General features: G+C 42.2%; 1 protein-coding gene across 2 annotated transcripts in view; it reads right to left on the bottom strand.

Annotated features, from left to right (window-relative positions):
• Positions 1-16,780, bottom strand: part of NELL2 (neural EGFL like 2) — a 140,933-nt gene extending 124,153 nt beyond the window's left edge. Inside the window, exons 1-2 of one of the 2 annotated variants that reach the window (XM_042017927.1) lie at positions 16,462-16,780; positions 16,161-16,289 (exon numbers count right to left, since the gene is read on the bottom strand). In XM_042017927.1, coding sequence (XP_041873861.1) covers positions 16,161-16,289; positions 16,462-16,516 — 184 coding nt within the window. In that variant the 5' untranslated portion in view covers positions 16,517-16,780. The remainder of the gene's footprint in view (positions 1-16,160; positions 16,290-16,461) is intronic. The other variant, XM_042017926.1, reaches the window with a different exon arrangement.
• Positions 16,781-22,290: the final 5,510 nt, after the last annotated feature.

The raw sequence follows: 22,290 nt of genomic DNA, 5'->3' as shown, positions 1-22,290 counted from the left end.
GTGGCAGGGGCAGCCTGTGGGCCAGGGGGCCCAGGGATGGTGGGACAGCCCCAAAGTTTGAATCAACCCCCTTGGGTAAGCCTTAAGGCAGGGTGACCGGAAGGGCCTCTCCCAAGATGCTCTGTCCTTTATGTTAATGTACCCCAGTTCTGTTACCCCAACTGGTTTGGTAACTCTCCACCCCCTGGACCCCTTATAAGTTCATGCCCTAGAATGTTCTCCCTTCCCCGCTTTCCCATTAGCTCTTGGTCCTTGGCTCCCCCCTCCATGTTTCCCCATTGGGTTGTGTACCCTGGCCCTGTCCATGCTCCTCCCCTCAGCTCTTTCCCCATCCCTCTCTCCTCCCCTTGTCACCCTCGTACTTATACCCTGGACGCTCCTGTACTCCTGGGCCTTTGCCCCTGGAGCCCTTCACGTGTTCAGCAATAAACTCCTGTGGAACTCTATGTAAAGGACCCATCCCGCCTCTTTATTCAACTTTCCAGTGGCGTACGTGTGCGTGGCTTCTGTGGGCATAGCCCAGCTCTGTGGCTCATCTGGGACACTTTCTGGGAGGACGCAGCAGCCTCCAACCACGATGGGCTGGAAGCATCAGCATACTGAATCACACAGTTGAAAGACTTAGGACAAGCCATTCATTACCATTCATTTCCAGTCCACAATAAGAGAAAACAGTTATTAAATGGAATGAGCAACTTGTCCTAGCAAAGGGTATGCTCTCAAATTTCTGAAGAGCATCTAAAAGTAACCATACAGTATGAACTGAATTATAGAACAAATTCCTGCAGAATAGTCTTTGAAGGAAGCATTCTAACTAAGTGAGCTCCACAGTTTGTTTCATGTGCACATAATCAGCTTTTAATAGCAGCATCTATAAATCAATTCTGCATCTGAACTGTCTGCTGAACTATCCAAATTAAATTCTAGTGGTTTGTGAGAAAAAGGAGGGCTGTGGGCTAAAATGAGGATGAAAAAATATAACTGGTGCAATTTTATTTCAATTTCCTACACTAGGAGGGATGAGTGTCACAAGCATATATTCACATCCTGTCACTTTCCCGTATTCACATTTTTTGATTAATATTTTCTTAACTAGGGGTTTCATACAGCCTACAAAGGGCAACTTTATATTGGGTTTTTTATACCCTTTATAAAGGCTTTACTTTATATTGTTCTTTTATTTAAGTAACAAATATAGATTAAGCTGCACCCAGCCAGCAGGGCAGCATGCAAAGCCAATCCAAAAGCAGAATCTTTCCAAGGCTGACAGAGTACAGCAGGATTCTAAGTGGAGCACAGTGCATTCAAAATCAGGAGTTGCATTCCTGTAATGAAAAATGAAGATAAAAAGAACTAAAACAACCTTTATTAGACCAAAACCTTGCTAGACATGATATGCATTACATCCTTCAGTAGAAAGGCTGGTTGTTTTGCTACTTGAACTGATAACATAAGTTCAGCTTATGTTATGTTAAAATAAAACATTTTGAGCTGCTTTACCTATAAATTTGTCCATTCCCTTCTCACAAATTCCCGGTTGTTTCAGAGAGAATAGCAAAACAAGTAGCTGTAGTTTACCAAACCCATGTGAACCTGAGTTGGTTTCTCCAAGGCTGTAGGAAAGAGCTCTGCAAGAATCTGGGTGGAGGTGTTGCAGTTCTACCTGAAGTTTAAAAGACTACAAGATAGAGGATAAACATTAACCCTGTAAGACTCCCACTGGGGCAATTCCCAAAGGGTGCGCTTAAGCTGCAGGTCCCAGGAGCACTGCCCCATTCACAAGCCTGGTAAACTCTAGGACTACAATCGGAACGTACGTCAGGATACAACTGGGTACATCCAGACCTCTGTGCACCCAAGTGCCCCTCATAAACTGAATCCAAACAGGTCTCCCCAGAACAGAAACTCACAAATGCCAGGAAAAAGGACTCCAGTAATTAATTTTTCAACTGGCATGATCAGGACCTTGGCATACCCCACAGACTGTTTAGGGACATAGCCCACAGACTGCCCTTGTAGTTTAGACACCACCATGGTGTGGGTGTGTCTGCCTTCTGATTTCCACTGAAGAACTGCTTCAGCAAGGATGTCTGCAGACAGAAATGCAGTGGATGGGAAGGAGAAAAGGAAGAGGGCAAAACGCTTTTCAGCTGAAACTAAGCAATTGAACCAAAAACTGACTTGAAGCCAAAGCAATAAAAAAACACGGGGAGAAATGTCACAGTTTGTTCTTGCAGCATTTGGGGAGGTTCCAACTGCCTTTGCTTTGTAGCTTCCTCTGTTCTGAATGTCAGCTACAGCTTTGGTGTGTCATCCAGCAAGGGCTTTCCTCCAGCTCAAACCATATGCAAAGTCACAATGGACTGACACAAAAGACTAGAAGACCTGTTTCTGAACACATTTTTCCCCAATTATATTGGCTTTTCACACTTACAGCCTTAAACAACTGTAGTCATATCACTTCTGGCCAAAACTCTGGCTCACCTACATGCTACATACTTTGATGTTTAAAGTCATTTTGGCATAGCTGAGAACACAAACCCACTGTGGGACAAGAGGAGGGAAAGGTACTGAGAGCCTGGGCAACTAGGCTTGAAGGCAGTTGTTGCCGATCTGAAACAACCAAGCCATTATTATGGACCTAATCTCACTTGTTTAATCAGGAGTAGTTGGTGCATTTGTCTAAATGATCGTGACTTCATTTAAAGTGCTTCACTTGAAATGTTTTCTTCTCCATGGTCAAAGTCCTCAGAGAATTTTTGCTTGGTTTATTAAGCTTGATTGCTCTCTTTTTTTTTTTTTAATGCTAGAGGAACATTAATAATTGTCAACTATTAAAAAAAAAAATAGAACATATTTAATACGGGGGGAACCTTCTACCTGTTATGGTAGATAGAGATAACTGAGCAGTAGCAAACCCTCAGCTATTTTTGCCTGCTCCTGGCACTTACTTGGATGACTCTTTAGGACAGACTTCGCAAATCCATGACTGTCTGTGGAAAATGACAGCTGTAATATAATTCATATTCCCTGTGAACAGACAATAATACCACTGAAATCTGCCTAGAAGCATTCTGCAAGAGAGGATACAAAACTGGTTTGGGGGTGATTATACTAGTGGCTGGGTTAAGCCTCTGAGCTTATATACCAACTGGCTGCTTCTAGAAACCAAGGCAAGGTTCGTTCTGCGATGGGTTAGGTACCACAGCTCTGTCAATCTCAGGCTTAACCTACCAGAGCACAGTCCTAAGACACTTAGACGTCTTTCATCTTCCCTTGGGCTGTCGTCCCTTTGGCAAAAAAGGAATTTGCACCAGGATTACAAGTGGGAATAATTTCCTGTAATGTAAAGCAGCCCAGTTGCACCACAAAAAGTCAGGCGTGCTCTTCCAAAAATGTCAGGTCCATGAACAAGGGTTTCATGACTTTTGGACTCAGTAGGCAAAAAGTAAATAAAAGATAAATAGTTACACAAAAGATTCTAGTGGCTGTATCTGCCATAGCATATTTCTGACAATTTTTCCAACCTTTTGCAAGGATAAGAAACCTAATCGCAGGCAAACCTGAACTTTGAATGTGTAGGACTCCAGAATAGAAGTCTGTATTCTCAGCACAGGAGGCTGAAACAGCTGATTTGCTAACAAGCAGTACAGATCCTGCCACACTAGCTTGTTAATAAAACAACTCCTACCAAGCTGCCACAGAAAATGAGATTGTGCTCTCCTGAACATTTCTGAAATGAATTTTAGAAATGTATATATCAACCCACAAAGAAGCACCACACATACAAAAGTACTATCAGGAATTTTTAAAGGCATACATGATACAGAAAACTTCTATTCCTTGTATACTAGAAATACCATCCCTTTCAGAGAAACTATGTCATCATGCTAGATACTATCACCAGGAGAGTGCACCCCTATAATGGGTGCTATATACCCATTATATGACAGCAAAATAATGAAGATAAAAGACTTTTGATCTTGTTACTGAAATTCCACTCCGGGGAAACTAAAATATGTGCTGCATGGTATGCTCTGCACCATGTATTTATTACTGAAATACTTTCTGGTGATTTATAGGTTCCAGGTTATCAGTTATATAATGCAATAGCTTTTTTTCATGACCAGTTTTTCCTAGCCTATACTCACAACACTATTCTTAAATCCCTTTTAAGTTTTGAAGATGCTTTGTATGTGCTCCCTCATAGGCAGAATCAAGTACTGCTACTTAGAATTACGTTGTTTAGGTTTTTCACAGCCACTACCACTATAAAACCTACTATGTTTGAACAAGGACACTGATAGCACAGAGTGGGATTTCTTTTGTTTCTTCATTTCAGTGGAGGTTCCAGCTGTATTTAAAAGGTTACAGCTACTATAGCTTTATAAATATATATGTGTATATAAACATGCACACACAGAACTCCCTTTAGGCACAAAGCATCCTTCTAGAAGCTGTTTTGAGAACACCTTGAAACCTGTGGAGAAAACCAAGCCTGCCTTGTTTTCCTTGCAGCTGCCATCTGGCATATGCACCTAGTTATGCTTGGCTGCATACTGTCACATGAGCACTTTGTGTCAAACTGACCTAACAACGAACAAAAATATCACACCAAGAAATGCTGTTAACACTGGGACACTGAAGAGCAGAAGAAAAACAATGCATCGTCTTGCAGCCCTACTGGTACTGTAATAAGGGCATGACACACATGAGAACTGCTAAAAGACTGATTTTATTCTCAGTCCCTCATTGTATAGCATGGCCAGGATTTTAACAGTTATTCAAGTCACGTCAAGGGGGAGGACAGGAGGAGGAGGAGGTAGTGTTGCCAGCCTTTTCCAAATGAAAATGCAGGCTACCAAACATAAACAAAGCCTAATCAATTAAAAACAATAAAGTACAAACTTGATTGCAATAATAAATCATGCAAGCAGATTATGCTAGATGTAGATCAAGCTGCATTACATGCCCTACTCGTCTCTCTGAAGATACGACACAACTCAAATTTTCAAATATATCATATTCCAGTGGTGAACTATCATACAATGACAGACTGTATAAGATCAGCACCTACCATGGCACCTCTGAACTAGGATCATGCTTGGTGTAGGCACTCCAATACCCTCTCAGCAACACACCACGTCTCCCTCGTAGGCACTCCAATACCCTCTCAGCAACACACCATGTCTCCCTCTCACTTGGTTCTCACTGTGCAAGTGTCAGTAAGACTTACTCATGCTCTCTGTTCAGTCATTTGCTCTCAAAACCTCCTTTTGTTGTGACCAGTATGCTGCTCTTGAGGACCTAACTCCTACAGCCTGTGTTTCACAGACTCATTTAGGCTGGGAAGGACCTCCTGAGACCATCTAGCCCAACTGTAATCATTTGTGGATGACCTAGAAGGTTTACCTTTTTTCTCCATGAATAATCTGTTTCTCCCTCTTGGTAGTGATTTGGATCTCTCATCCTAGTTTTCCTTCATCTCTGGCTTTCTAGGGTATAACTCTTTTTGCCCACATTAGGCTTAATTGCCTTCAGCTCACCAAAACTCTATGTGTTAAGAATTTAAGTGCTGATTTATTTTCACACAACACAATGGTGAGCTTAGAAAAGCATTAATATGAGATCATTTTGCAGAAAACCACAACCATGCAGTCTGCATGAAAGATTAGCTTCTGACACAGGAGAATGGCCAACAGTCAGTGACAGACAGAAAGCTCCACAAAACTTAAACCTGTATCCTAACAGCAAAAATAGAGCAGGGCAGGGGGAGGGAGGCCACCATTGGAAAAAAAAAACAGTATCTGAAGCACGCCAGACACATCCAACATCTCTGTTGTTAGTCACAGGTCTCCAGCAGCAGACTGAGCAAACAGCAGCAGATGGGGGGAGAACGTAGGAGAGTGAACTCTAAAGAGAATTCAAGCAGCAGCAGAAACAGGAAGTGGCAGAGAGACCACACCTGAGGGCAGAGGAAGGACACCAATGCCACCAACCATACTGGAGTATCTGGAAAAATCTCTACTCACAAGCTATCTGTTTTGATGGCAGGAAAAGGAAAGGTTAGAAGGTTTTGAATTGGGAACATCAAAGAGGAGAGATACCAAGGAATACCATGTACACAACTCAGCTGTGAGCAGGGCAGACAGGTAGAAAATACATGGAAGACTCAAGCCAACCATTACCAGAGATTTCAAGAAAGCTGAGAAAAAGACCAGTGTTCAAATTGTCCAGAAGTTTTCATTTAAGTCAGGTATTAATGGAGTCCATGCTTCTGTGAATGTGCCCACGAGCCCTGATGAACCAGCTACAAGTTTAAACTCATGCCAAATTTATAAGCTTGGGTAAGTTAAAATTATAAGATGTCTCCAAACCCTAATTTGCTCTTGTAGGCTTATTTTACTCAGGCATCATCAAAATATACTTAAGTGCACCAAAGAACAAGTTTCAGGAAAGTACAAAGGCACTGGTTTTAATTGTGTACCAGGTGTTTGATGCTACCTTGTATCTTTGAAAAACTCTCCCTATACTAGATCAATTTCACCCCCGATCTCCAGAGTACAGAAAGACTTAAAGGGTCATCCACCCATTCCTCAGCCTATTACCTGAATGTAACACGACTACAACAAAGCTAATGTTTCCTAGATATTTTATTTCATGCTATCTTCTAAAAAATCAAAAGTATGGAGATTTCCACCATTTCTTTTCAGCAGCTATTCCACAATCTAAACTAGTTCACTGTGAAAGTCTCCTTTTATCTTAAATCCCCTCCATTTGTAGTACCATTACTCTTACCTCTAGCTCTTTGAATACTAAATAATTCCTTTGTTTTAAACCTCTAAGAATCTTCTAATGCTAGACACTTATCATACAACACTTTTGTCATTTCTTGGACAAGCTGTACATACTCAAGTTCTTTCAAAAGCTTTCTTACTAAGCTAGTGCTTTTGTTACTGTATAATCAGATGTGCTGTTTTTCTCTTCAGTCCCTGCAATTCATTGATATTTTTTGGAAATGCAGAAACCCAGAGTGAATGCAATAACCCAGACACAACTTTTTTTAAATAATTCAACCTCCCAGATCTCTTACTCCCATATGCTTTCCTTATGTTAATGGTGTATGCAGGGATCCTTAATAAGAGCAATACTGAACAGGGTACACAAGGTTTTTCTTCAAGTCTACCCTCTTCCTGGAATGAGAGCTGAGCAAATCTCGGGACTATTTCAAGTTCGGGGCATATTAGTTAATGTTACAGAAAATCTTAAGAGTGTCTTTGGAACAGCCAGGGCACAATATGCAAATGCATGCTTAGGGAGCGATTAAAACACAGATTATTGACCTCAAAACTAGAAAAGATCCTTTGGAACCCTTCTGGATCATTACACAGCTGTATCTAGAGATTGATGGACTTCCAGGCAGAGTCAAGGCTGGTACATGTCTTCTCTTTTAGGATAAACACTGCAGATGTTATACCATCATCTAATTATACTTAAATAAGCATTTATGCTGGGGAAATTGTATAAATATTGCTTTAACAGAGTGAGCATCTCTACAATTGGAGGTCTCTTTCTTACTATACTCCATGTTTTCAGAGAAGGAAATAGCCACTCAAATTCCACTAAAAGAGTTCTCAGTTATGGATCGCTAGCAATATTGATTGTAATGGCTCCCTTGGAAACATTACAGTCTATCATAGCAATGTTGGTGCTGCAGCAAATATGTTAATCTGCTAAAAGCCTTTTGAACATTGTGTCTTCAGAAGTCTTTTAGTCTGCTGGTCCCTTTAGACCATGCCCATTGCTTTAGCACCTTACAACAGCCCAGAGCTGCAAGCAGCAACTCATGGGATGACTCAACCTAAAGGTCAGTTTTCTAAGCTTGCACATCTCTCAAGTCATCAGCATCACATACCCCCCCCCAAAAAAGCATGCACCAAAAAAGAAAAGTAAATAAAATGTTAACAAATACGAAGAATTTTTTGCTGTAAAATTCTTCCATGTTGAAAATGGCTACAGAAATTCTTTTCTATCTGAAATATCTGAGTGAACATTCATAATAGGTATTTATTGTGGAAAACATGTCCAGGCAAAAAAATTAAAAACTAAAGTACCCTTTCTTATACTTCTCCTTGGATTTTTCTGAGAGGAAACCATTTGACAATGTCAAGATGGAAAAAAATAGCATTTCTTGAACATATATACACAAAATATAGAAGAATTTGGACAAAAAAGAGGGACAGAAAAAAGAACCAAACAGTGAAAAATCCTTTTTCACCCCTTATTCAGCTGTACCTCAGCAGTACAGGTAGGAGAATACAACTGCTCAGTGGATCTGCACCTTGGCACAAAACCAAATGGGACAAAATATAGGGAAGAGTCACTACACAGAAGTACAGTTTTCCATGACAGCTATATAAAATTTCCAGCTCTTATCCAACAGTTTTAAATAACTTATGAACTCAGTCCTGTACCTCCCTTAAGACTCAGTGGAAACAGTGAAGTTAACCATACTTGGAGTTATTTTTCCAAGCCAGCACCTGTATACCCTGGAGGATACAGACTAGAACATAAGCTGGGGAGGAGGGGAGAGTAGAAAACCTATTTCCCACATCGTATAAGCAAAAGGTAGGGGAAAAACAGATATTGTGATTGATCTAAAAGGGATGTGTAAGAAATGCTGCTGTCCTTTGTGAAATCTCACTGGAGAATGAGCCATGCTGCTGTGGGGGGAGAAACCATTAAAAAAAAGATTAACCTAGCCAAGTCTCAGGCACTTTGTGACTACAGAACTATGCCACAGCAAAAGCAATTACGTAAGGGTAGCAAGACCTCATTTTCCTCCATCACTACCACTTGCTAATACAATCCTTCCCCAGCAATATGGAAAGATGCACTTGAGAGCTACCTAGAAGGGTCACTGTCCTCTCTCTCGGGGCACACGTGCTGCATCTACTGGGTTCTCTCAGGCATGCAGGATAGATGCTGTCCTGCTGTCAGCATCACATCTTTTAACTTCAGCCAACACCACTGTCCCCTGCCATGCTGCCAGGAGAGGCTGCCAGGTGAGCAGCCATCTGCACCTGCCTGCTCTTGATGGGGACATTGACATGGAGAGAGGCTCTCTGGCCCCACTCCTCTGACTATCAGGTCCCTTCTCATGGCCAACCAGGGCTCTGCTCCACATCACCACACTGACACCGTCTTAATGTATTCCCCTTTCATACATGCCCTAGAGCTGTACATCATACTCATCTTCAGCTTTCCAACAAAAATGCCGGGTGGAGCCCTGAGATAATATAAGCCTTAACAAGGATTTTGTACTTGAATATTTTAGAAGAGGCTTCATTGTAAAGGCAGGAAGAAGCAAATGCAATTCTGTCTGCCATTCTTCAGTATGAAATGTTTGAGGCAATACTGAATGTATAAACAATACATGGTTATTTGCATTAACCTGAACAACCAGACACTCATTTAAAAAAAAGTTTTAGAGATTCATGATTATCCCAACAGAAAACAGACCCCCAGGGATGTCAATTTATTGCAGGTATCAGATGCAACCTGGCTGTGAAAAGCACAGGCTCAAGTCCACAAGAACACAATAAAACATAACATTGCTTTAAATAGAGTCACACCCTGCTGATAAATAAATGCAGGTATTAATTCACTCCAAAGACTGAAGTATCAGAGACTGGAGATGTTAGCTGTCCTACCAAGCCCAGGCAAAGCCACCAAAGTCATGCTGGAATTTAACAGACTGAAAGGTGACAAGAGCCCCTATCAAGACACACAGAAAGAGATGTGAGTAGGAAACAACCAACCAACCAACAAAAAAAAAAATAAAAGCAACCCTAAAGGCTATGGAGGGAACATTTAATCTCTGAGATTATTTTCCTTCCCTCCCCAGAAAAAGCCCACTGCAGAAAATCAAAAGAACAAAACAAAACAAAGGACAACAAAATAACACTTTGTGTAAAATACCTTTCCTTGGGATGAATAATGACAATTTTTAGAGCTGAACTTAAAACAACTTCGTGCTTAACATTTATACTTCTGTGATAGTAAGGCCTAATACACACTCTCAGCAACAATATTTACTTGAAATTTTCAGCGTAAGACAGTTGCAATCCCCAAATGCCACAGGCCAAGTTTTGTGTCATTGCTTAACATTATTTTGTATCAACTCTGCACTAATGACTACGTTCAGGGATTACAAGCTTTTCTTCTCTGAGTTTCTGTATCTGCCGTACATTAGATCCTCATTAGCTTTCCATTTCTCAGCCCTACCCTCTGCTGTACCATTACAAGCATCAATCAGAAGCCCATGATATTTATGTCTTTCTTCCATAACTTTTTCCCCTTTATTTAAGGGATAAACCAGCATAACCAGTTAGCACACACCACCATCTCCAGTATTTGGCATATTAATGACTATTCAGCAGGGCTAAGTGCGTCATAGTTCTCTATGCATTAAAATTCATGGTTTAGGATGGAAAATGGATCTTCACATGCTACCTCCTTTTTTGGGCAGGGTCTTGAAGCAACAGACATTTCACAAACATCTCCTCTTGCTACCACTACTCCTCCTTCCCAGAGGAGGATGCTGAATATTAAGTTCTTTTGGAGCAAGGGGATGTCTCAAAGGAGCAGTGAGACCAGCAGGCTCCAGAAAAAGCAGCCCAGCTTTTCAGGGCTTTCCTTCAGCACCCAGCCTGGCAAGCCAGCAGCATCAATCACAATCCTGGCAGTGCTCTACCACAATGGTTCCTGTTTGCACAGGTGCAGAGGTGACTTTAGAAAGTTCCAGAAGTAGAAGGCAGCAAAGGAAAGCTTAGGCTGTTATTCCAGATACACCAAAACCTTTCTGGCTACCACATTGTCATAGAGCAATTGCTTACATTAGGCATTTCTAACATCAAAAAACATGCCAGTGCCTACGGAAATTAAACTTTGATTAAAACTTTTGCTATCTACAGATGATCTCTGTGCTGGAGGTCCCACAATTTGAGGATTCAGTGTTTCTGAGGGAAAGCAGTTTGCATGCAAGACAAAAAAATGCTGCAGATGGGTATTCACTCTGCAGTCAGCTAAGCTAGTTGGCAACATTAACATCCTCTTTCTCAGCTGTCTGTTACCACTCCTCTGGGAGATGGGTACAGCTGGAGAAAGGGGATTTTATGGGACTCTCTAATCCATGTCACTGCAGTCAGCCAGGGTCACTCCTGAAGCTGGCTGATTTTGCCATCCGCAGACATGGGAACACTCATATAATCTCTTGCTTTGGAAAAGTTGTGTGGACAGTAACCTCTAGCTTCTGGGCAGTGACAAGCAGCTGGGAACAGTAGTATTTTCAGCAGGCTCAGCTGGAATCTGGAGAAAGCATCTGTCCATAGTTTCAATGACAGGTGGCAAGGAAAAAGCTGTGTGTGTGAAGTGCATAGGCAATGTAAATCCTGTTCCTGTGAAAGTTTACTCACCTCTGCTTTTAAGGCTTTATTTTTAGCTCCTTCATTTAGTAAATGTTCAGAGATGACATCATGAGACAAAATAGAGTGAACTTTCCAAAGGGATATAACACAGAGTAATATTGTCTTCCTAGTATTTTAACATAATGTGCTAATGATCCAGTCATACAATAACAGGTAACAAATCACTTTTACCAAGAGGCCTATTCTAGGGGCTTTTTTCTGCCAGCAGTTTGTGCTGGCCAGCACCAATTCAAAGAACAGTACTGCTGAGCCCTTTCATTCATCCCACTGACATATTAAATTATTTTCTGGTGTTTTATAGCACATATTGAACCTCATCAGAATATACCATATTTTGCCTCTAAATTTGTCCTTCCTCATTGGAAATATCAAAATATTATTTCTAACCATATTATGAGTTACATACCCTAGCTGGCACAAGGGGAAAAAAAAAAAAAAAAAACCAAACAAGAAAACAACCTCTGAATAAATTCCAAATTCTGCATTCAGATACACAAGCTCTCACATTTTCATGACTGGCATGTCCTTTTTATCTTTTCCTTAAATACACATTCCTGTGTTTGTAACCATCTGACTGCACTCTTCTGTCCACCTTTTAGCCTTCTCTTTGAAGAGAATATACACCTTTTGATGGGCATACACTGTCCTTACACATCACCTGGCTTTCATTTTTGTTGCCTCTCATCACTTGATTTACAGTGTACCTTCCACCACTCTCCACTGGTGCTGGAGGCAACTGGAAGGTGTCTCCATTACTACACACACACACACACACTCTCTCTTTGGACAAAGGTAGTCTGACGCATAGTATCTGCTCTCAACAAGAAAGACCCAGAAAGACTATCAAAATACTCTATCTATAAAATACATATAATGCAGAATTTAAAGGGAGGGTGACAAAAATCTATTGCCTAATGAAATGCCAGAGGAGACCAAGTTACTCTTGCATCCCTTCTTTAGAGATTGTCACACTTCAGAACACCATTTCCTACTGCCAGTTGAAATTTTTAGCTTCACTGGGACCTTGCATGTGCTTAATGCTGTATCCCCTGGCACAGACTTGAGTCATTCATCCAAAACCCTCATCATCCTTCAGCCTCTGTTGTGATTTTGTCTACCTCTTCAAATTTCCCTGCAGTTACATATGCAACAAGTGCTCTTGTAGAAATATGACTTCCATATTTGCATAGGAAAATAGCTACACTGGACTTCCATCTTCACCTATCTCCTCAAATCATATTAATGCAGTATAATCACAAAAAAAGAACTATGAGAATGAAAATTTGTATTTCTCCAAAAGCCTGCTTTAACTACATTAATTACACTTCAGTCCACCCATCTGGTTTGGGCTTTACCCAAGTGTCATCCTTGTTTTGCAAAGAGAAGGACAAAGGTGTTGAAAATTTCACTGACTTATGTAAACACTTGCCAACAGAGAGACATTTGTGTCATACATATTCTGACTTCTTTTCTGCTGCTCTGACCAGCAGAGGAATAATTTTCCTCTCAACATATTTTGACATAGTAATATCTGCTGTTGGCTAGAAAGTGCTGGCAGATGTTCACATACAGCAACACTAACATTTTTGAAGACTTCCTCCTGTTTTCTATTCATAATTGTATCTTCCCACAAGCTATACTGGAACGTTTTACAATTACTTTGCAAATCACATTTCCAGAAAAAGAAGTCCCTGCAGCTAACTAGAGCCAGATTACAGCAGCATTCTGTTGCTACCATCCATGACAACTAAGGAGCATCAAACACCTAAAAAGCTTTAGAATCCAGCACCTAAATCTACTGAAGTCCAGTACACACACACACAAAAAGTCCAAGTAACAGCAAATTTCAAATGGCTAAAATTATTTCTAAATCAGGAACTGTATGAGGAGCAACCTAAATTATCCTGACTGGACAGTCACAGACTAAAACCATCTTTAGAGAGTAACTGCTCACTGTTTTATATGGCCTAGAAATACAAGTACCTTTGAAAAGTCAATTACACAAGGGAGAATTTGTCAGAACAGCCAATTAGATGCTAAACCCCTATACTGAAAATTGATGTTACAGCTAATTAAGCAGTCAAAACTGACTTTTTTCCTAGAAGTAAAGAGACTATTCTGCTGTAACTATATGTATAATTATCCCATCATATATCTTTAATTGTCTATTACCTGTTGGCAGTTCAACATGCCACATTTATAATTTCCTTCTAAAATATAGAACAGCATTTAGGACTTCTGAATGATTTAAGCTTATGTAAAGTAAGGCTTTACATCAGTTGAGAATGTGGTCTATCAAAAAGACAACATACTAAAGTGTCATAAATACGTATATGATACGAGAAAAGATTCGCTATCTGAAGAAACCAAGAGGCAAAGGATCACAAGTTAGAGCTTCCAGAGTAAGTTCACAAATCATTTAAAGTCATTTGCGTCCTTCTCACAAAATCTTTTCTATCTAGGACTAAGGCTTTAGCTGAAATAAGGAAAAACCCACACAGACAAACCAAATTTCAAGTCGACACATACATGTATTTGAAATTCACACACTGCAAGTACATACATTAAGAGGCATATATTGCAGCAGTGTTCCTAAAGTGCAAGTTCTAAGAACAGAAAAAAATTACTAAGTGGACCCAGTGGTCTGGTAAAGGAAGGAAGTTTCTCTATTTCTAAATGCAAGTTCAAAAATGAAAATATCTCTGCTCAGTAAAGACCACATTTACTATAACAAAATCAGCAGTCATCTTATGCAGTAGCAGGGAAAATCATCTCCAGTCCTGCAGGGCATTAAAGACTTCCTAAGGGACCCTTAGTGACTTCAACCACCATTTAGACACAAGTGTTTTCATCCTTGTTATTCCCCCGATTGTTCTCAACAAAATAAAAAGGTTGCTGTGAAAATTTAAAACTCCTGCCTTCTTTTGCTACAAATAAACTGCTAACCCATTTGGGAACTACGTACACTTGTAATTGCAAAGACAGAGGGAAAAACTTGAAAAAAAAATTCTTTAGTAACCCAGTAATTTTTTGTGCTGACACTGGGAAAATACACAAGAAACTCTTATGCTTCCAAACCTCTAATCCTATTACCACTGAAGACAAAGTGAGTTTTAACTTCCCCCCACTCCCTCAGCCCAATCTATTATAGCACAATGGGGCTTCAACGCAGAACCATACCTTAAAAACTACACCTATTTTAGGACACAAATCCCACACACACAAATGCATTGCCATTCTAAGCAGTCACCCCCTCCACAGAGGGTTCCACTCTGCAGCCACAAGCCCATCACAGATGTTTAAAGCCAGCATGTGCCAGTGTTTCTGAACGCATGTGCCCATGTGTCTCCACATTCATGTCCATAGTGACACATGCTGGCTGTTCCGGGGAAGAACACCACTAGAGAGGTCACCTTAAAAAAAAAAAAAAAAAAAAAAAAAAAAAAAAAAAGCCTTTGGCAACTATTAGCTTCTGATAAATTACCTCATTAATGCAAACATGAAAAAGAAATTCCCTTTCCAGATCTTATCTCCCTTGACTAATAGCTCTTCTGTATGGGAAACACAGCCTCTTGCCTGTTGCACTAGAAATCTGTTCAGATCCAGCTGAAACTCCTCCCGTGACACAATCAAGTTCCCCTATCTTAAAAGTGCAAGCTTATGTGGAGATTTGCTTGTTCTTCATCAGATGTTGAGCCATATTCCTTGTTCTTGTTTAGTCATAGATTATAAGGAGCATTTAATCATCTTTCAGAGAAGAGACTTGCCTCTAAAGGACAGGTTTAGGCTTTTTTTTTTTTTTAATTAAGATAGAGATGGTTTTTTTCCTGAAAATGTTGTTGACTCCAGCTTCATTTAAGATATCAGTACATTATTGAAGTGTAATTCAAAAACACACTGATAATGAGCAAGTGTATGGAATGTAACCAATGCCAATATATTCAACGAGATATTAACAGTTATTTACAGTCTTTTATGAATTACAATATAAGAAAGTTTAATAATTTTTATTAAAACTCCTAAATGTATTTTTGAAAGATGGAAGACTACAATTTTATTTATATTCCCAATATTAACAAAGAAACAATCAAAAGCACTAAAAGAGACCAAAACTCATTCTTTGTTTCACAGGAGGGGTACGTCATGGAAGCTCCAAAGGGCCACTTTCTCTTGACAAAAAAAAAAAAAAAAAAAAAAGGGTGTTCTTATTGCCAGCCATCTGCCTCCCTCCTCCGGGGCACTTCATTTCAGCAATTTGCTCGATTCACATAAAACTTTCAGTGAGGTTTTCCTTAGCTGGAACTGGGGTATGTTTAGCGTTTCCCAAGTAAAGCAGTAGAGTGGGTGGTGCTATTATTCATCACCGCACCCCACGACTCACAAAACATGCCATCTGCCATCCCCGTTCCTGCTGTACTTTAATTAAGCGTCTACCAGTCAAAGAAAAAAAAATGGGGTGAGAGAAAAAAAAGATTTTAAAAGAATGGGAGGGGAGCTGTAAAGAAGAGTGGAAGAAAAGCGAGCAGGAAGGGAAGGGACGGGATACGGATGTCTCAAAGCGAGCAAACCTCTCGCGTTTTGGGGACTTGGGGGGGCGCGCCACGTGCGCGGCGCCGGGGCCCGACGGCCACGGCCGGAGTTGCGGGGCAGGGCGGGCCGGGGCGGCCGTACCTAGGAAGAGGAAGGCTTTGCTCCCGTTGTGTAGCCCCGGCACCTGGCGCACGCCCTCCGTGGAGCCTCCCAGCTGTAGCTCGGACAGCACGTCGATCTGCAGCGAGGGGTCCACGCCAAAGCCTGAAACTGACCCAAAAAGTGCCGTTACCCACCCGCCGACACCGCAACTTCCCGAGCCGCCCCAGCCCCGCCGCCGCCCTCCGCACCTGCGGCTGCCCAGGAGCCAGAGCATCGCCGCTGCGAAGCTCCGGCAGCCCCGTGCCCGGGTACTCTCCCGGCGGGTCCAGCATCCGCCTACCTGGCCCCAGGCAGAGGAGAAGGCAGAGCGTGCTCAAGCGGATGCCCGACTCCATGGTACAGCGATGCGCTCAGTCCATAGTCCCCCTCCTCCGGCTGCTGCGGGCGAAAAGCCTCCGGGGCACAGGCTGGGTCCCTCCCCGCCTCTCACCGAGCGGCGCGCATCCCGCGCCGCCCCGCAGCGCGCATCACGGCGGGCGCCGCGCCGCCCCGCCGCCGGCCGGAGCACACAAAGGCGAGGGTGGGGGGCGTGCGGGCAGCGCAGCCCTCCGCCCGCGGGCAGACAATGGGGAAGCCCGGCGGAGCCTCCCGCCGCTGCCGCCGCGCGAGTGAGGCCGCGGCAGCCGGAGGCGGCGCGCCCGTGCCCCGCAGCTCCCGCCCCGCCGCCGCCAGGCGCAGCCCCTCCGCTGGAGAGCGGCCGCCGCAGCCTCCGCCCGAATCGCAGGGCAGCGCCGCTCTCCTCCCCGCCGTCCAGCGGGGACAGCGGGACCGGCGGGAGGGGCCGCCCGTTTATGCCACGGCCACAGGAGCCGCCCACCGCCTCCGCCGGGCCGGGCAGGGCTGGGCTGGGCAGGGCCGGGGGAGGCGGCGCCGCGCCGCCCCGTCCTCCGGGGGAGCGGCGGGGAGCGGGACCTGCTGTGCGGGGGCTCCGCTGGGAACTTTGAGGACACCCGGCGGGGAGGGCCGGTGTGCCCCCGGAGGCCGCGGCTGGCAGCGCCCGATCGGCGCTGGCGGTGACCCTCGGGGCGCTCTCCTGCCTGCCGGCGGTTCTCGTCTGCCTGTGCTGAAGTCGCCGCTTGGTTCCCGTCCCGAGGTGGTGCCGTCCAGGGTCTGGCGAAGCCTCCGCCTGATCTTTGAGCACGAATAAAAATAATTTGGGAAAGGCGGGGGGTGGGGGTGGGAGTGGAGGAAGGGAAGAAATCAGGACGTTCGCCGTAGCTGACTGAGGTGGGAATGTGAAGAGCTGGCGCGGGGCTGACAGCCGCAGGTTCGCTTGCCCTGTCGTAAAGGACGATTCTACACAGCGGTCCTGTCCTCTTTAACAAACCCTCCTCCCGCCCCAGCAAGTGACATTTCTGTGCCGTACTTTGTGTGCCTATAAAGGGGGCTAAGAATAGCCTTTTTCTTCCCTTTCCTTTCATAGACTCCCAATGTGCAGGGCAGAAATGTCTTGTTGCCAGTTCGTCAAATTCTGCAGGATAAAGGATTGGGGGGTTAATTTTTTTTTTTCCCTAGTTTCACATGCATGTCAGTAAGACCCTGGCGTCACCTGGTGATTCCAGTATTGTTTATTGACTTCCCCCAAGTTCATCTTCTATAGTCTTTGCAAATAATAAAATCTTTACAAGTAACCTTTCACATCTTTCTCAACAATAACTGAAGGCTGAAAGGGAAAGTGATTCTTTCCCTTGCTTTTTTGTTTTTTTGGGGATTTTTTTCCCAAGACGACCATGGGAGTCAATGGTAAATCTCCTTTCCAGACTAAATTAACCAATTGAGATACTAAGCACCATACAAAGCAAACATCCTCTTTCTTATAAGAAAGGAAAAAAAAGAGAGCAGAGTGCTATACATGAGAGTGGGAAATGCAATGCATCCCTTAACCCAAATCCAGAGCATGGGAGTTAGAGTTCAGTTCTGGTGTGCCCAACATGCATGTCACCCTCAGGAGAGCTACAGGCTTCTTCTCCAGTTGATGGAGCCAGTACAGCCACTTCACATTGCAACTGTGTGAAAACAAACAAACAAAAAAAGAAAAGGAACCCTGCTGCTGGTACCACCCATGTAACTGATCACACAGCATCCCTGATGTTGTATCTTGCATAGTCATAGTTGTCAGTGACATCCCACCCCCATCCCAATCAGCCTAGCACCTCTTCTGCACCAAAGTTTTGTCTCCAGCCTGTTGGTGACATGGAACTGTGCTTCCGAACTCATGAAATCCACTGGCTGCCAAAGCAGTCTTAACAAATGATGGGTTTCCTTGGGAGAGTTAACAGGCAACAGCCACGAATCAGTGATTGTTTTCATGCTATTTCAATCATGTTGGTTACAGATAAATCAGCCAGAAGCAATTAATTTGAGAAGAAATAGGTTCAAAATCTAGAACAATAATGGCACATAATGAGCCCCTCTGCCAGTTAAGTCAGGCATACAAGTGAACAAACCAAAAGAGGCAAACTTCTGCCTTAAGTCCTTTGCAGCTGCCAGCAGACAGTGACATTTTCTATTAGCCGAGGCTGCCAAAGCAACATAAGCATGTACATCAGGGGGTCCATCCCTTTAATAATCTACTTCTCTCTCAGAAGATCTCCAAGGAGTGGCCACTCATATTCACATACATGAAAAATCACTCAAAACACCATCCAACCTGCTTTATGTATTCCTCCAGACCTATGTGAAGCCCAGGACGTACACATTACATGGAGCTGTTTCTGCTATGTGAAATGTCAATAGTGACAGTATTCAGCTAACCAAGAAGTAAGTCAACAGCAAAATGAGAATTTCTACCAACACAAGGAATATTATATTGATGATTAAATCTTTCAAATAGTTGTCTAACCATGGAATCACTTTCAGATCACTCTAAAAACAAACAGTTTCACAGTATTTTGGGCATGTCTCTTCTTAAATTTTAACATTCTGGAAATACCTGAAAGAAAATGGTTTTTATACCTTCAGATGGCTGGAATGCTGTTCCTTTTGATGGAAATGATGTCTTTTAGCCAAGAGAACAACAAACTCTTCATACTGAGGCTCACCATAATCTACTCCACACATGAAAAGGGGGACAGACCTAAGAAAATGGTGCAGCATATACATATCTCTACTAACCATGCATCAGTGAAAGTGTTTTCTGTGTTAAGCAAGGTTTCTGTCTAAAGAAGCCCATTTCAGATACTAATCTTTACATGTCTCGGCAATTTTCAAGACTCTCCAGAGACTAGATGTCTCAGAGGTAGTTTGGGGTTTGTTTGGCTTGGGGAGATTTGTGGTTGGTTGATGGGGGTTTTTTGAGTTGGTTTGGGTTTTTTTGTTGGTTTGGTTGGTTTGGTTTTTGATGAGTTAAGAGTTTGTACCCCTACAAATGCTAGAGATGAGATTAGTCAAGGAAACATCTGTAGAAGACAAGACTAATCTTTTGCACTTTCTATGGAACTTCTCTTTGAAATGCCACCTGGTCACAGTACATCTATAGTAGCATGACTTTCTCTTTACAAGACCTCTTGGATGAAATGGCATCCTGTAATCCCACAGCGATGGACATGTCAACAATAACACACAAACATTTTTTCCAAGTATAAGCAAAAAGGCTTCTGGAGGAGACAGCCCTGGAATCAGTCACCAGATCAAATATTCAGAACAATTTTCATATCAAATGAAGAATTAAGGGATGTGTTACAAGCCTCAAATTCATGAATTACTTCATTGCAGAGGGAATCTCATATTTATTATGCACATATTAATTACACTCATATTAATTACACTCATATTAATTATATGGTAATAAACTGAACCAAGTAGAGCTCTTAAAGCATGCAGAAGACAATCCTGCACCAGGAAAGCATTACCTCTCTTACTGCATCTTATGTGGGTCTATTTATTTTTAAAGAAAAACATGAATATTTTATTTACAGTAGTTTTATCCATGTATTTCTATGCTGGAATCTGGAGAGTCCATGTGAATTTAAGAAATACGTAAGAAATTGTCACTGACCTACTTACAAAAACACTGATGCAACTTTTTTTTTGAGAGTATAATGCAAAACACACAGAGTTGTTTACTCAACACTATAAAAGCGCTTTAGTGCAGCATTTATACAAAAAAATATTTGTAAAACATGATGTTGCATAATTTTTAAGTGGAACAAGAAGAATAGTCTGTTGTCATAGAGAAGCAGCTTTTTAATTTGAGTAAATTTGATACTGCTGGGGATGAGGGCTTTTTATTAGCTACAGTCAGGGAAAAAGCAAGAGGCAAATTATGTTGCACCACTTCCTGTTAATACTCTTCAATGTAGACTTCTCTCTTCACCATTATGTCATTATGATCCACATTTTCTGTTGATGAAAACAGTCATATGTAAAAACTGTACAGTTGTTGTGTGATGTGTAAAATGCCATGAGGGACTTAAGTGAGACCACCATACCCATTTTCACTCGTTTTCTAAGTGATGGCTTCAGCAGTGAAGAGCAAAGCTCAGATGTTGGTTTTGAATAAACCCCAGCTGTTTATCAGATAGTTTTTTCTTGCCATCTTGCTGACCAGATCTGCGATCTTCTTTTGGTGTACTCTCTCCCTTCAGCACATATGCCCCTCTATTTTTATCTGCAAAGCACAGAAGACTGTGCACAATCTTCTTTTCCCAATTTCCCAGATGCCTTCTGCCCTTTAGCAAAGTCCTCTCACACAGGTGCTCTCTCTTTCCCTCCTTCTCACACAAACTTGCGTGCACAGCAGCTCCTTTGCTCATCTTCTACTTGCAATTTGTTAGTCTTGCAGCCTCCCTGAGGTGAGAGCTGGTACCAGTATTAGCATCCTGCACACTGCAGGCTGTACTCTGCCTTTCTGACCAGGAGAACTTGGGATTTAAATCCAGCACTTGGCAAAGCCCCAGCAAAGACTGACAAACTGAGTAAGCTACACACCCAACCATGACAGTACCAGCCCTGTTAAAAAGCCTTGGCATCAAAGACATCCCTCTCAAGCATGCGTCAGCTGAGGAGACATCACCCAATTTTAGCTACAGTTATGAATGTTTCATACTGATTTGATATCACTCCACTTGTAATTGCAAAATTTACTTGCTATCAGAAAATAGAGCTGTGAAACAAAGGCTATAGCTATTTAAGGAACACACCTTAAGTCTCTGAATGTTTCATGTCTTCCTGGGGTTTTATACCATCTTCACTTGATTATGCTTCACACCTTGAGCCTAAGGTTGCAGTTGTGGCAAGTGTACTGGTGCAGTCAGCAGTGGAGAAGCATCACTAGGAGTGGTGGAAATCATAAGGTTGTTGTGCAGCCACATTCTTCTGAGTGCAGAAAGAGAAATGGAGGCAATTACGTTAATGAGAGGTAGAGATGAAGGTATTTTTCAGAAGTTTTCCCAAAGATACTTGTTTGATTCAAGGACAAGTAAGAAAGGCTGAAAGTGCCAGTTGTGCTCTCTTTTTCCCAAATTTGAACTTAGTTGCAAGGTCCCCACATTAACTGTCCTTGCTAAAGCCTTGTTTTTTATACTAGATTTATTTTCTTCCTCCAAGGGAGTGCACATCCCTTTGATGTAAGGTAGAAGATAGACTGCCCTGCTGGCAGCCTTCACACATTTTGATGCCTAAAAATGTCTTTTCACAGAAAATGTCAGCTAGGATTGCTGGCATTGTATTTGGCACATGGAACTATATAAAGTAAGAAGAGGATAGTTCATGATCAAGATTTAATTATCTCAGTTCTGTCAGTCCAGATCACAATAACAATTAGGCAAGATTAGAGTTAAATTACCTTGACCTAACTGTGCTCTGTGTTTTGATCATTTTCTCATCTGAAGTATTATCCCCTATTAAAAAATGAATCAGCATATCCATCAGAGATATTTATGATAACAAAGCTGGCATGAAAAGACTTTAATCTTGTATGTTTTACTCTTGTAATAGAGAAAAAAAATCTATGCAGCCCTCACTACGGTCAGACACTGGTTGGAGTACGAGTCCCTAAAAGAAGGTGGGTGTAATTTTATTCTGCCACCTAATATAATAATTCCATCTGCAAGTACTAAAATGGAGAGAGAATTCCTGGTAGTAGAAGACTTTCTGTAGAAACAAAAGG

This window comes from Corvus kubaryi, unplaced genomic scaffold (genome assembly GCF_017639235.1).
Source record: "Corvus kubaryi isolate FWS band 111438036 unplaced genomic scaffold, C.kubaryi_AGA036_p1.0 137, whole genome shotgun sequence".
Classification (NCBI taxonomy): domain Eukaryota; kingdom Metazoa; phylum Chordata; class Aves; order Passeriformes; family Corvidae; genus Corvus; species Corvus kubaryi.
The sequence above is the reverse complement of the archived record's forward strand: the minus strand, read 5'-3'. Positions and strand labels throughout refer to the sequence as shown.